At 29.0% G+C, this 16,411-nt stretch overlaps 1 protein-coding gene across 4 annotated transcripts in view; it reads left to right on the top strand.

Moving 5' to 3' along the window:
• ERR (estrogen-related receptor) overlaps positions 1-16,411 on the top strand; it is a 280,760-nt gene that overhangs the window by 11,232 nt on the left and 253,117 nt on the right. For all 4 annotated transcript variants that reach the window (XM_075366814.1, XM_075366811.1, XM_075366808.1 and 1 more), the window contains exon 2: positions 1,141-1,226. In XM_075366814.1, the coding sequence (XP_075222929.1) occupies positions 1,212-1,226 (15 nt within the window). In that variant the 5' untranslated portion in view covers positions 1,141-1,211. The remainder of the gene's footprint in view (positions 1-1,140; positions 1,227-16,411) is intronic.

Genomic DNA, 16,411 nt, shown 5'->3' with positions numbered 1-16,411 from the left:
TACTGAACAGAGGAAGTGTATATAATACATTTTTTTTTTTTGACAGGAAGATGCAAATTAATTTTAATACTTTCCACTGTTTATTCCAGCTTTTCTTATGGTTGTGATGTGTATAAATCCTTTGAATTATAACAGGCAGTAAGTTACTTTTTTTTGTGTGTAATGATATTTATTATGTAGCTAATTGCATGTGGTGAACAGAATAAAGAACACTTGTATTGAATATCATTAGCATTTCAGTGTTTGGTTGACGTGCTGATGTGTAAGGGAATATTTAGTTCAGTAAAAATAGGCAGTACCACATCATTCCTCCTTTTCCTATGGAATATACTGTATTTATATCTGGTATATACTAGAATGGTAATGCCGCATTCATAAGTTAGTTAAGTCTAGTTAGTGTCAGGTCACCTTCAACATTTGGTTGTATTATGAGACAGACGAATTATACACCTGGGTGGCCTGTTCTCTTGTACTATCTAACTTTGATATCAGGTAGTTAAAGTTTTATGAATTGAATTACTCAAAAAAAAAATTATTATTGGTATTATATTAAACATATTTTTTTTTCTTTATGATAGTGCTATAGCGCTAACACAACAAAACTATATTTGTGTGAGCAACAAAGCTTCGTCTTTCAATTTCCATTAATAAAAAATCTTCTCCATCCTCTGTACCTCATCAACATTAGATCCTCATCCATCTCTTGAAAACTTCTACCACCTCATTGTTCTGCCTTTTTTTTCACTGTATTATTATCTTTGACATTCTTGTATTGTCCGTTCTATACACGTGCTCCATCCATTTAATTCTTTTAAGTTTTGTAAATTTCACTATGCTTCTCACATTAATTAAGATCTCAAGTTTAGCATTTGTCCTTAGTCTCTACTCTTCACTGCACTTTCCTCTCAAATCTCGCCCAGTTTTCTATCAACTTATCAAACTTAATATTTTTATTTTTTGTTGCTCTAGTTTGTTGTTTTTAAAAAGCTTTATCTTACTGTAAAATGCTCTACTTTCTGATTATCTTTATTCCTTGATACTTATTAAAATATACAGTTGTATTTATTATTATATTATTGGTATTAGGTCTAAAATAATGTTTGTTTGTTTTAATTTTAATGACAATCTTAATGTTTTCAGATTAATGGCAGGAGTTTTGGGTGATGTTACTTGAAATGGTAACTATGGTAGCTGTCTATTCTTTCCAGTAAATGCCGCGATATAAGGTACTTGATTTATTTATTTTTATTTTATCTGCTTATATAGTTTTTTCTTTTTTACAGAATGTTTCATATAATCATCCAGAAGAACAAGGCTGTGACTGCTTCATATGTATATATATATATATATATATAAGAACGATATAACGTAATGGGCCTAGTTTATTTCATATATTTTTTGAAATTAATTATACTGGATACTTGTAGAATTTTATTTCTGCTACTTTTTTTTTCTTTAGTAAGGTATTCTTTCTCCCTATCTACATTACTGTAGAGAAGGGATTATCAACCTTTTCGTGGCGCAGGTTAATTTGAGATTACAAAAAATAGTGGCGGGCGCATTCGGATTAAAAAATAAATAAATAAAAAGTATTATTATATCCTTTATAATATACATATTGTAACATGTATTTACTATAACATAATAGTTATTGTAAAAGTTGAATTAGTGCGATCTTTGATGTCGCATTTCATTTGCTAATTTCTCACACTTGGGAGTGTAAGATGATAACCCTAATCGTAACCAATCATCAAGGTTGGCATTAGTAAGCTGAGATATGATTTTGATTTTATGATATTCATGGGGTGGAAAATAAAAATTTGCACAAATATGTGGAACCAAAACAGGATTTGATTTTGTAGGCTCCTCTTTTTTCAAAAGATGCTTTTTATGGTCAACTAAATTCCAAAAAGTTTCATCTGTATTGTGAGATTTTAATATTATGTCATTTTGAAAAGCTAAAATCTCTTCTTCAATTTTTTATGTTTCTTCTTGAAGAAGTTATGCTATAGATTTAGCAGTTTCAGTAATGTCTACTTGTGCACTAAAAGGATTTACAAAAAATGTAGCCACGGGTTTGATAATGGTAAATTGCTGAAATCTACTTTCAAACTGTTCTGAAAGTTTTTTAAGATGAGGGATAAATAATGTTAGGTGAAAATTATTTTCACTATCATTTTTTCATCCTTGGAAAGTGTACAAGAGAATTTTTTGACAAATTATTTATCCAAACCTGTATTTTGGCTTTGAATGCTTTTACAGAGCTAATCATTTCAGCTAAATTTTTATTTTTTCTCTGGATATCCAGGGTTAAACTGTTCAATTTTTCATGTATGTCTGTTAAAAAAAGCTAAGTCCATTGTAGGTTATCTAATTGTGGAAACGTTTGATTTTTTAAAATAAGAAATTTTATTTATCTCATCCAAAAGATAAAAAAATCTGGCAAGTGTTTTGCCTTTTCTTAACCATCTTGTATCTGTATGGATGATAAGGTCAGCTTTGGAAAATTCATCCTTTTTGACAAGGGCTTTAAACAATCTGTGTGATAAAGGATTTGCCTGAATTTTTTAAATTGTTTTAACAATAACATTCACAACATGTTTGAAGGGTAGTATATTGGTACATAATGATTCTTGATGTATGATGCAGTAATAACACATGATATTCAGAAAGAATTCATCTTTCTCGCAATGGGAAATAAACCCATTATTGCCACCCACCATTGCTGGTGCACCATCATTTATAATTGCTGATAACTTATACAAAGACATATTAATTTCTGTTGAGTAATTTTTAAAGATTTTATAAATATCTTCACCCTTGTTCGCTCTTGTATTAATAGTTATTTCACACTAATATCACTTAATACCATTCTTCTCATTACTGCCAATTGTGCTGTGTCTGATATATCTATTGATTCGTCTAATTGTAATGAGAATATTTGCATTCTTCCAAATTATTTTTCAGTTTACTTTGTCAATTTGTTGAAATCACTTGGATTTTTCTTGTACTTGTATTGTTTGATAACAATAAATCTTGTATTGCTGAAATAAATTTTTGCTTATCACAAAATCCTTCAAATAACGAATTGGCTCCAATGAGAAATGCTTCCTTAATTAGATCACTTTCTAAAGAACTGTGATTGGTTTTGTAATGACGTTCGATGTTATGTTTTTTTACTACTTCACAACACTGTTGCTTATTAAGCAAATACATTTCTCCTTATTTTCGATAACAAAGTAGTCTTCTTCTCAATTTTTGTTAAAATGATGGGTTAGTTGTTCTTTACTTCGATTACTCATTTTGGAGTGAAATGTTGATGTAAAAAAAAGGGTGCGTGTACTTATGTGTGCTTGTTTGAAGTTGTACTTGTTTGGTATGACTAAAAAGTTTCATCATTAATTTTAGCAATCTCAAAGACTAAAATAAAAACAAAATTATATATTAAAAACTTTTAAATTAAGAAACAAAAAAATAGAAATATAATAATAAATGACTGTGCAAGTAGCAAACGTACGATAATATATTACATTTTTAAATAAATAAAATAAAGATGAATGTTAAATTAATTAAAAAATTTTAGTTTTAGATATTTTAGAAATTTTTATGTACATATTTTTCCTTTTTTTATATTAATAATTTAAGTTTTGTTAAATTATTTCAAACTATTAGCAGATGTCTGTTATTTTCAGAATATATAGTAATTATAAAATGTATTATTATTATTAAATTAATAATTATTAATTTACTAACAATTAATAATACTTCAAATCTTGAAACACTTATTGATGTTTATGTACAGAATTATTAAGAGTAAATAAATAAGGTTATATGAACAACAATATTCACAATATAAAATATTAATCACTTTGGCCTCTTAAGAGAGAACTTAGATAAAGTATATATAAACTGAACTTTGTTTAATGGCTTACTTCATTATATTTATGTTTTTTGTGTGATGGTGTGCATGCGTATGTTAAAATTTCACTCTCATCTTATCCCTAATCGCGTAAAAGAAGTATAACTTCAAAAAAACACAACACATCAATAGCATGTCATGACAACAGTATGAGATTACAACAGCATGCAGTGACAACTAATACCGTACTACTAATACAACAAAGACTTTGATGGAGGCATTATTATAATAGATGGTCAATGTAGCCAGTTTAGCAAATTTCTCACTAGCAAGATTTTAAAATATAAAGTAACTTTTTATTTATTTTCTTTAATTTTTTTCATTATTTCAACACTTTTGTAGACGCACATGTGCTCATGGGCACAAGGTTGAGAACCACTGCTGTAGAGAATACAAAAGCAAAAATTATTTTTTTTATTTATTGACTTCAGTACACAAGATATTGTAGTAGGTATAATTTTTCTCTGATGGGTTTATCATCAAATTAATTTGTAAATTTATAGAAGCATTTTATAGGTCGTACATTCTAAAAGCACACGTACAAAGACAAATCTAACAAGAAAATATCATGTAGCAACCAGCTATATGATATTAAGTTCTGTACTAAAGACATGATAAATCAATTAAAGTACTTGATGTAATGGAAACATCTAAAAAATTTCAGAAATGAATTTTTTATTTCCTTGAATACTAAGATATAATGAAATATCTATCTTTTTGTATTTTATTAATTATTAATTAACTGCATATATGTATAACTAACTGTTAGGAACTTGATATTAGAGTGGATGCAAAGTGTGTTTATCTACCACCTACTGGTTTTCCTTATTTGTTAAATGAGCCAGGTTGGTCTTCATTATCTATATGTATTGTTTCATATTCACTATATTCAGTGAAATTCACAAATATTTACTAAGTCCATAGCTTAATATGGTAGAAGTGATTTTAGTTGCCATATTCTGCCATAGTGTAAAATTTTCAAATTATTTGTTGAATGTCTTTTGCTTCATCACCTAAAAGTAAAAACATTATTATCTGCAAACTTTGTTACATTTATTTTCCTTCCTCCCACTCTAATTGCAACAGCTTCTTTTAGGCCATTTTTGATAATATTGTCAACATTTATATTAAACAAGCTTGGTGGTAAAGGCAGCATTCGCACTTTACACCTCTTTCTAGGGCCCAGTTTGAGTACCCTTTATGATTATATCCATTTTCTGATTCAGCTGAGAAGATAGAAGAGTAATTCTTTGATTATTCTTTGTCTTCTCAGTTTTTAATAATTCCTTTAGTTTAGTCCGTTGACATAGTGAGTGACCTTTCCATATCTATAAAACATAGATTTCTTCTTATACTTCTTTCTATGTATATTTGTCAATAATTATTAGCTCAGTCGCATCTATAATGTCTTCCTTCCGAATTCATGTTCTTCTGTTACCATTTGCTTTATTTCTGTTCAGAATTTGAAGAATGATGTTTGCTGAAAAAAAGTAAACTAATTACCTGTAGTCTTGACACTTTACAGTACCTTACGTTTTGAGAATTGGAATCATAATTGTTTGAAGAAAGTCATTTAGCCACATTTCACTGTTTGGATCACATTTAAAAAAAAATTTCATTTCATGCAATTCTTCATAAAGACAGATAATCAGATTGTCCCTATTGGAAACTCATGTATTCTGTTAGATTTTTCATTCTTCACATTTTTTATTGCTTGTGTAACTTCCTATTTTATGATTATTGCTCCTACTTCATCATATACTTCATTCTGATGATTTTCTATGGACTGGATGTATGGCTTCATATTAGACTGATATAATTGGTTCATATACTCCTTTCATCGCTTAAATATCTCTTCCTTTTCATATATTTGCCTCTACTCTTTTCTTTGCCTCTTCAATTTAATGTACGTTACTGTTTTTACTTTTTTGTTATTTAGATCTTACCATCAATTTCTTTTAAACTTTCGATGTGTGAACATTTACCTGAAGGCCCCTTTGTTATGTTATTCCTATTAATTCAATCTTTGTCAAATTCCTTGCCTTCATCCCTCCAGTTCATGTTCTTTCTTTGGTCTTCCATATTTTGAATTGTCCCTGGTAATCCGTAGTTTCTTTATTTTTCTTACCTTTATGAAGCCAGTTGTTAGCTCTGAAGTTTATTTCCGCTTAAGTGCCTAAGTAATTTTAGCTTGCTACTGCCTTTGTGATCATTCACATTACCAGATTCCATTAATTGATTCCTTTTACCTCTTTAATACTACTTGCGTTTTTTTACCAGAAGTATGAGTTCGTTATTAATTTCAGCCCCAAGCAAACTATGTATCTCTTTTAACATATTCCTTAATATTTCTTCTGAAATTATGTATTCAGTTTGATGTCTGTTTTCATGTATTGGTTCAAAAGATGCAGAGTTTTCTTTTGTGGTTCATAACAAATATTTGTTACTAACATTGTATGTGCCTTAACAGAATGTAACAAGGGCTTCTTCCTTTTTATTTCTTATGCCTAACCCATACATTTTCTACTTGATATTTCTTTTCTTCCTATAACATTCAGAACTACTATTATTACTTTATTTGGTAGTTTTCCCCTTATCAACTTCATGTGCTTCCTATTTAATCCCTTTTTGTAGTTCTGAGCTAGACATTTACTACTTATTTTGTTACATACACTCATCTTTTACCCTTTTTTTTTTCTCGAGAAACATCTTTTTGATGCTTTCTCGTCCTTTTCAAAATCCTTGATCCCTTTCTCTCCATTATAAGTTCTGTGGGTTCAAATCTGACTCTTCTGGATTCTACATGCTGAGCTAGGACCTAAAGATCCTATACACAAGGTAGTGGAATCAGGTGGATAGACATAGAGACCCAATTTCCTGCAGTAGAAAAGAACTGGTTTTTTTTTTTTAAATGTGGTATGTGTAGGCCTAGGCAATATTTTTCCTTATACATTCTGGGTTCCAGGTATGGTAGAGCCATATAAATATATTTTATATTTTTTTTTAGAATGCTACGTTTTTTAAATTGTTGAAAATTAGTCTCATTTTACTATTTATAAAAAAAAAAGTCTTAGTTGAGGTAGCTGTTATTGTCATTAAAATATTTGTAGCAATTAGTTTGACTAGAGGTAATATATTAAATGTTTCATTTTACAGTTGTTTATCAGATTTACTATTTATTAAATTTAATGATCAGTTTTTAGTTGTGTGAAAATTTTAAGAAACATTCTAGAAAATACTGATTACATTTAATAAAAGTAATTACACTTAAAAGATATTGCTTTTCGTATGAGATAAGATTTCATTGTGTTATTGGTGGTTATCAGTTAATGCTACTGAAAAAAAAAGTTAAATACTTACTGTTTAACTCTCATACACTGCCATCTGTTAATTTCAGTGTAAACTCATGGAGGTTTGCTTACTATATTTTGCATGTGTATATCATCTGGTGTTTCATTCATCCAACATTATTTATTTTCATCCAAATATTTTTGGGTTGGATCATATCATATTGTAATCTAATTACCAACAGAATTTTCATAGATAAACAAAAGAAAAATGATAAAATAAATAAAAATATTTCTCGAATTAAAACAACACACAAATTGTGAATAATTGATTCCCAGTCTGGATGGGATACCCAAAGAGATATGAATGTGTCCTAATTAAAGCTTTTTAGTAATTTATGAAAATTAAAATTGGGTAAATGAGGTGAGATTGATGCTTTGTGTTCATTTAATTTACTATATTTTACTATTTTGCATTGTTTTTATAATTATAATGTTCTGTTTTTTAAGTAGAGCAAGTTATAGATTTACAAGCAGATGAGTGGTTGGCCCTTCCTGGCCAAGCCGGCTGTTTATATATACTAAACTCCAGTAAACAATATAGTTGTATGTGCAGCCAATCAAAGAAAAGATTTAGAATTTTTTTAATTTTAGTTGAAGTCTTATAGAATAAGATGTCTCCATTACAATCTGTCGGTTCCACAGCATCTTCAATGTTCATGGAGTAGAATCCTAGTGGCATGGCGGTTGAGATATTAAAAAAATTGCATTTTTTTAAAATGCCTGATTTGTCTCTTATCCAGAATATCCAATAGTTACATAAAAATAAATATTTTTACAAAAAATGAATCCACTAGTTGGCACTGGGGTCAAGATATTATGAAAAATTGTATGTATGGTTCGATTTGACTCATATTCTGAATGTACATATATTAGTTATTTGAAAAGAAATATTTTTTGCAAAAAATAGACTCCCTTTGTGAGATATTTCAAAAAATTGTATTTATTGTTCGATTTGGCTCATATTCGGTCTGTGTATTAGTTACGTGAAAATAAATATTTTTTTTGCAAAAAATGGACCCACTAGGTGGCACTGGGGTCGAGATAATTTTGAAAAATTTTATGTATGGTCTGATTTGGCTCATATTCAGAATATACAACTAATATAATTAATGTATACATGAAAAGAAATATTTTTTTGCAAAAAATGGACTTGCTAAATCAGCTAGTACAAAATAATGATAAAAAGGAGGATAATCTCTCTGAAGTCATGTTAATAAACTTATTCCAATAGATTACTAAAGTTAAATAATGCTGGATGGAATTTTTCCCTACACAATGTTGGTATTCATTGGTGAACACCCTAGAAGGTGATTCTTTAAAAAAAATCATTTTTCCATTGTACATTTAAATTGATTAATTTATATAATAACTGTAAAATGATGCCAGTTATAATCCTAATTGATTTTTATGATAAAGGTTGAATTTTAGTTACATGTGAAATGATTGGTAACTATGAAAAATGCTTGACTGCGTATTTCAATGCTCAATCAAGTATTCATTATTTTTTATTAAGGTAAGATTTATTATTTTTTAATAGTAGTCTTTATTAAGTTGCGGTACACTGTCATGAATACTACACAATTTTTAAATATGAAAGAAATTCTTAAATGATGTCATTCTGAACTTGTCAAAACTGTTATAATTTGATGCAGGAACCACCTTGAGTGTGGTTTTTTAATAATAAATATTGATCTAATGTCTTAATCATCTGAATAATATGTAATAAATATAAATTGGTTTTGCATTTAATTGACTTATTGGCACCAAGCAACTCCATATGTCGTGGTTCATAATCCTTATTTGCATGTAACTACTTGTAACTGCATTCACTTTTTTTTTGTACATCAAACATGGAAACTGATTCTTACATTTTTTCATTTTTCATGCCATTTGTAAAAGAATTATATTGTAAAATAAAATTGCATATTTAGGGAAATAAAGAACTACTATCAGTATCATTCCGATATTGAACCATGTGTCAATTGAGAAAAAATTGTTCGATTTTACATTTTTATGGAACACTTAAATTTTTACCATTTTGTCTGTTTGTACTTTTTTCAATTTCTATACCAGAAGATGTGGAAGGTTTAAATCTTAATTTTTAGTAGGTTTAGATAATTACATTTGTTTCCTTTCTAAATGAATATAATTGGTTAGTTTATAAACTTTGTCTTGTTATATAATCATAAAAAATTAGAGAATGTGAAATGCCGTTATATAAACTGGTTAATTGTAAATTCTTCATTAATTTCTCAATGCTGTTTTTTCCTGTTGTATTATTATAACAAAATGCACATTATATCTTATATTTTTTACCCCTGATTTTTTTAAATTTATTTTTCAAAATTATTTTATTTCTCCAATTTTAAATCTTTCTTAATGAAAATGACAGCGTATTTATTCATGTTCCTGATATGTTGTAATGAGATGTAATGAGATGTTACACATGATAATGTGCATTAGAAGTAATCATTTTAATTAATATTACTCTTTTATGTGTAATACAATGTAAATATACATATAATATAAATGTAAGAGTAATTGATTACTGAAGGAATGAGGAATTTTAGAAAATCAAATACTAGTGACAACTAACATATCACTCAATTCTGTTTAATCTTATCCTTGTTACTATCAATATATCAAACCTGTCTCTACGTAACTGTGTCTTTGCATAACTAAATATATTTTTAAAAAAAGAAGAAAAATACCTAAAAAAAAGGGTAATATTTATTAAAATTATTACTTTTAATGCACATTATCATGTTCAATGTCTGTTAAACATGATTATGCCGAAATACAACATTTTTTAAGATAAAGCCTTAATTTTTATTGATTTTAGACAGATCATTATTATGTTATTGAATTAAAGTAACATAAATAAGTATGTTGCCATTTTCATTTGGAAAGATTTAAAACTGTTATCTCTTACCTTTAGAAATAAAATAAATCAATTTTGTAAAATAATTTAATAAATAAATAAATTTCCTCATTGCTAATTTACATTATGTGTAGCAGCTATGTGAACTTTATCTTGATTTTCTGTTTACTATGTATAGTATTCTTACCAATCATGCATAAGTTTACTTTCAAGTTTCTGTTTGCAATATAAATCAAACTTTCTTTGAGTTATACTGAATGTTTGTCTAGATTGTCATTTCGTTTCAACAAGATTTGAGCCAACGTAGACTGACATTTAGTGGTATATCTTGTAAATGGAAATACAGTGATGAAATAATTGATCAAAGACTGAGGGTAAGAAGGGTAAACTGGGCTGATCTTTGTTGTTTCTGCAGGAGGCAACCTTATCAGTTCTGCAGGAACTGACCTTGCTAGGCATACCATAATGAGGATGCCAGTCCTGCAGAATAACTATTTCTTTGATGTGGTGGGTGTAGACAGACTTACCCTCTCCTGTGGTCAGAATTGAGGACTCTCTTCTGATGACTTTCAATATTTACAGATGAAAACCCAACTTGAACAGCGTTATAGTAAATTATCCAACAGAAGAAAGTGATTCCTTTGAATATGAAAGACTTACTGCAATTCTTCTTGTTTACTTGAAGGAGTTCCATTGTTTGGTTCCATAATATGGAAAAAAGTCAAACTTTTTACAGGGATGTTTGGCGATGAATGTAAAGTCTTTATAGGAAGTTTGGATTGGTTGAAAATGCGGTGTTTGGCAGCTAAATATTTATCAGAAAAAGCTACTGGCCGAAATGAAGTAAACCTTAATTTATTTAGTCAATGAAATACAGTGAAAAAAAAAACCGATTTCTACTTTTGGCAATAAAATCTGTAAGGAGAGAACAATGTTCAGCAAGCAGTAATGAAATAATTTGTTTTGTTTATGCAAGTCTAAACATCCTTGAGCATATTTATATTTAACATTTTTTTTTTTTAATGGGTTAACAACCAAAAAGTTTATCATCCCTAGAACAGTAAACATAAAAATGCAGAGTGTATATCATATGTATTACAATAATTAATGAATAGAAAATGTTATTGTGTAATTAATGTGAAGTTGGAATTAGTCCTATAAAAAAATTTATCCAGTGTTAACATGTTCTGACAAGCAAAGGGATTCTGACAAAAGTAATTTTTTATAATAGTAATGCCCAAACACCTACAGAAAATCTTAATTAATGATATTTGCATAAAATTCTTCCTGCCTAATGTTACCACCGATCTAATAGTCAGGGACCAAAAGTATGGTTTTACAAAGATATTATCATGAGTTCTTTTATTTATGTCATCTCAGGTTATGAACTAAATTAGCACTTCTTTAAAAATTGTGAATGTGGATAATGTTCTGGTATGCTGTATCGTGGGAAAGTAACACCATGGATACTCAGAGAAAGCATAGAAGTTTGAATTAACAGTGACTAACAAAGCTATCAATTCAGAAGAATTTCTATTAATGGAATGTTGATTGAAACTTCTGAGTGTTTTTTTTTAATAAGTTGAACAACCAGATAAGTTATTACGACACGAGCCATAGAATGCTGGGTGTGATGACAATAAGAAAGAAGGAAGTGGAATAATTTCACTGATCAAGGGTCGAGAAATCATTAATTCTGTGATTCTGTGTTGTTGTCGGAAGTGTTAGCTAAGTGAATGAAACAGACATAGTTGATATCTCTGAACAGGCATGTAGTGTTTTAGAGGTAAGAAGTTTCTGTTTTCATAACCTATAAAAATATTTTTATAATATATTACTTCCTATAAATAATTTTTAAAACCTGTGCGCGTTGAAATGTTTCAAGTGGTGTATGTTGTTTCAGATTTCATTAAATCTTTTCAAAGTGAAGTGAGTGATCAACACTCACTGATGTACTTATTTTATGATTGTGTGATATGGCAGCAAGAAAATGAATTGAAAAAATTAAAAAGAAAATTTCTCAGTTCTATATAAGAGAAAAAAAATTAGGACGTTATTTTTGTAATTTTTTAACTGTACTTCTGCTCTGTTTAATTGTATAACAAATTTTGTTAGGTTTCATTTTTCTAATTGTAAAATTGTTTATTTTTTTTCACTTAAATTTATGTAAAAATAAAGTAAGTGTAACTTGCATTATTATTTATCTGTATTATGTTGTACTTAGTATTGCGCTCATTTTTAAAAATGTGTAATAAACATTTTTTGTTACAAAAAGATGTTGTTATTAATATTATTATTATTATTAATTACTCTGTTATTACTTTGAGTAAGTATGATTATCCAAAATTTTGGCTATTTGAGATTGTTTTGCCCCCATTACTTCAAATATGTGTTGTACAGCAGTTTGCAACATTTAATATGATGTATTAAAAATCCAAATTTGGTTCGAGTTTATCTTCCCAAAGTATTTATTTCCTGGACTATAATTGATCATTGTTCTTAAAATATTTAACAAATTAAGATATTGTACAAGTGGTTTCTTGCATAAAAAAAGTAGTAAATTCTTGTTATGAGTTGCGTAACAATTATAATTATGAACAATCTTAAAGTGAAACACCAGTCACTTCTGAAAATAGAATAGTCATTCTGAGGAATCACAAGTTCAAATGCTTGTTTACTAAAGAAACTGATGAGTAAGTGATTTCCTGATGCCTTCTTCATAGAACCAAAAACACTTTATCTTATCAGCATGTTATCGTACAGAAATTCAGCTGATATTCAGCCTGAAAAATTAAACCTTCCCTCTATCCAATGCAGGGACTAGTTTTACAATGAACATCATTACTCTCAGAAAAATAAACTCCAGCTAATGCCACTTTTATCTCAAATACTTCACATATATCATACCCATAAGAAAAACTGAGATCGATTGTGTAAAGCAGTAAATTGATGCACTACTTTCTCTGAAAACAGTGAATCATTTAATAAACTATCTCTATTAGTAATTTGGAGAATTAAGTTATCTTTTTGTGAGTTGTATTAGTTGGCTTTAGAAATATTTAGCTCTGCTTATTAAATAATTTCGTTAATTTTTAATCGGTATTTGAGGATGTAATAGTCAAATTTATTTTCTGGAGTTAAATTTTTTTTAATTACCCATTTAAAAAGAAACAATTTTTATAACCAGTAGCAACATTAATTCTTGCGAATAACATTACATTGTAGCTTATTTACATTATTCCTTTGTCAGGAGAAAATTTAATTTAGTCATGTAAGTGTATTTCTTGATATTATTTTCTTACTTTGCCGTTCTTATTTTTAATATATTGTTATATTCTTCACTATTTTTGATATTTTGAATTAATATTATAAAGGTCGGTAGGTTTCCACCATTTCTTTGCCTACCCAATGTTCGTTCTTTGTTTTTTAATAAAAAAATATTATTTCTGTTGAATAAATTCTACATAATTTTTTTTTTATTCTAAGTTCTGAAATTTATAATTTTTCTGTTACCTTCTAACAGATCTTTACAAAGTATGGTGAACATAAAAAGGAAAGTCATGATTACGGTCTTGCTTCTAATATTTCTTGTAATATTTAATTCTGAATGCCATATTTGTATCTACACTTTAGGAGAAGTTGTAATGATGTCTTTAACTACAGCCTGCAAGCATTAGCCACCTTAGCCATTAACCAACGGTTAAAGTGCCATTGGTTAATGACCACATTACGCAGCCACAAAATATGTAAGGATGCATTACTTGGGCAGGTTTCTCAAATTCAGCGTGAATCTAGCAGGTCTTGTCTACACCGTAGATTATGATTCCTATTGTTAAAATAACCATCCAGGAATAAACTACATTATCAAAGGTAAACATCTTTTAAACAGTAAAGATGTGAATGCATTAAAGAAGTCCAAACAATTCTAGTAGCTCTGTAACTCATCTGTAAAGGCACAATTTTTCTAAGGAAAAACATGTTAAAACCTTTACCTTTTTTAGTAACTATTAATCCATAATAAACTATTATTAATCATTAACTGATTTAAAAAAATAATAATTTTTATTTTAATTATAATTAAGACTAAATGTGGTAGCAGAATTTTTTTATTACATTTTTTAGTATTTTTATTCAGTGAAATTTGCAGTAATTAATTTTATTCTAATTTGCTTTTTTATCTGTGTGAGCAGCGTTTGATATCGATTTAGCAGAGCTGAGGTACGAAGGCCGTGGACTTGAACTTAAACTAATTTTGTTTTTGTGATAATTGTGGTTTACTTTTGTGTTGTATTTATTAATAATGGCCACCGATCAAGTAGATTTGTGTATGTGCGAGCGCGCGTGTGTAATTTTTTCCATGTAGCGCACTGCATTGTTGATTTCTATGCATGACTTCACTCATTTCAAGGCTGCTTTTTTTTACTACCTCGTATCTCGTACTATAAATGTCTTCAGATATTTGCTTTTATGTAACAATTTTCCATAGATAATTATTGAATACTTATTTTGTTGTAGTAATTATATTAATGTTTAAAATATATTTATCATAATGTGGTTTTTTCTAATGTAGTGGACTTTTTTTATGTACGTAGTAGCCTTGATAATACCATATCAAACAATCTTCTTTTTGATAAGTATTCCATTTTTAAATTAAGTAAATTAATAATGTTCACTGTAAGAATAAGTTTTTAATTTTATAAAATCATTTTTTTTTCTATTGTATAGAAACGTTTACAGATTTTTATGTTAAATGTTCACAAATGTTTAAGGGTTAAGGATCGAAAGCATAGAACAAAGAGGCAGATTTCCTTTCCCGAATGCCCAGTTAAGATAATTACCGTTTATAAAAATTTGTGGAAGATAGTTTTAACTTAAAAAAAAACTTTCTGTATATTTTTTTTTATTTGATAAGAAATTTATGTATGAATTTAATGAAGTTGTTTTACTGCTAAACAGATTCCAGTAGAGAAGATTCAAGGTTTAATTACTAGTCTATTCTTCCAAGATGATTTTCTACATTTATGACTTGATTTTTTTAGTTTTTTCTCCAGTTGCGTGTTTTTATAATATTTATGTTAAAATACACAATATTAACATACTATAAATACCCAGTATAAACACAGTTACAAGGTAAGTCGCATCTCACTTCTTGTGCTGCCTGTACAAGTACTGACGTTGACAGCACGAACTTAGTTACGGAATGAAATGCGCACGCCTACTATTTCTAACCTTTAACTCCTTAAAGCTTATTGTCCGTAGCCTCGCGCCGGGTGTCTATCTAAAATCGAGTTGCCAAAAACGAACAGCCGAACTGTAGCTTCTACAAGAAAGTGATTTACCGGCGCTTTGGCTTTGAGCAGCAGTTCGTTACAGCAGCTGCGTGTTCATTACGTAATTTTCTTTTTCTCCGCAGCAATTAATGGCTGCTGAGCTGAAGTCCCATAGACATAACAGAAAAAAATTATTTGTTATCAAATTTATGATAAACTACTTACAGTATAATGGATTTATACTGATGCCGTGGTCATATACCTTTATTTTCTTTTTCCTGTTTAGCCTCCGGTAATTACCGTTCAGATAATACTTCAGATGATGAATGAGGATGACATGTATGAGTGTAAAATGAAGTGTAGTTTTGTATAGTCTCAGTTCGACCATTCCTGAGATGTGTGGTTAATTGAAACCCAACCACCAAAGAACATCGGCATCCACGATCTAGTATTCAAATCCGTGTAAAAATAACTGTCTTTACTAAGACTTGAACGCTGGAACTCTCGACTTCCAAATCAGCTGATTTGGGAAGACGCGTTCACCACTAGACCAACCCGGTGGGCTCGTGGTCATATACCGGGTGACCGAAAAAGAACTCCGGGGTTTCACAAACGAAAATCGTTTTTATTTGGAAGCACTCAGTAGTTTTTTATGCGTAACCTTAAAGCGATTACAATTAAATTGTAGTTTAAACATTCTCCGTCGATAGCTACGTTACACTGTTGCACAAGCTAGGTTGTTATGAGCCGGGCTTCGCTAGCATGGTGTCGCCATAAGGGAAATCGCATTCCTTGTATTGGTTCACAGAAACAGAATTGGTGACTATCGCACAAAAAGATTATACGCGAGTCTATCGTAGAAATTCTCCGAATGACCAAAGCGTTTTCTTTTTTTATTTTATTAAATTACTATTTTAATTAGCTCCGTTTATACGGAAATACATCAACATTTTAAAATAAGTCCATCAATAATCTGTTTTCGAAAATAATA

Source organism: Lycorma delicatula, chromosome 5, assembly GCF_047948215.1.
Source record: "Lycorma delicatula isolate Av1 chromosome 5, ASM4794821v1, whole genome shotgun sequence".
Taxonomy (NCBI): Eukaryota; Metazoa; Arthropoda; class Insecta; order Hemiptera; family Fulgoridae; genus Lycorma; species Lycorma delicatula.
This window is presented reverse-complemented; position numbering and strand designations above follow the sequence as displayed.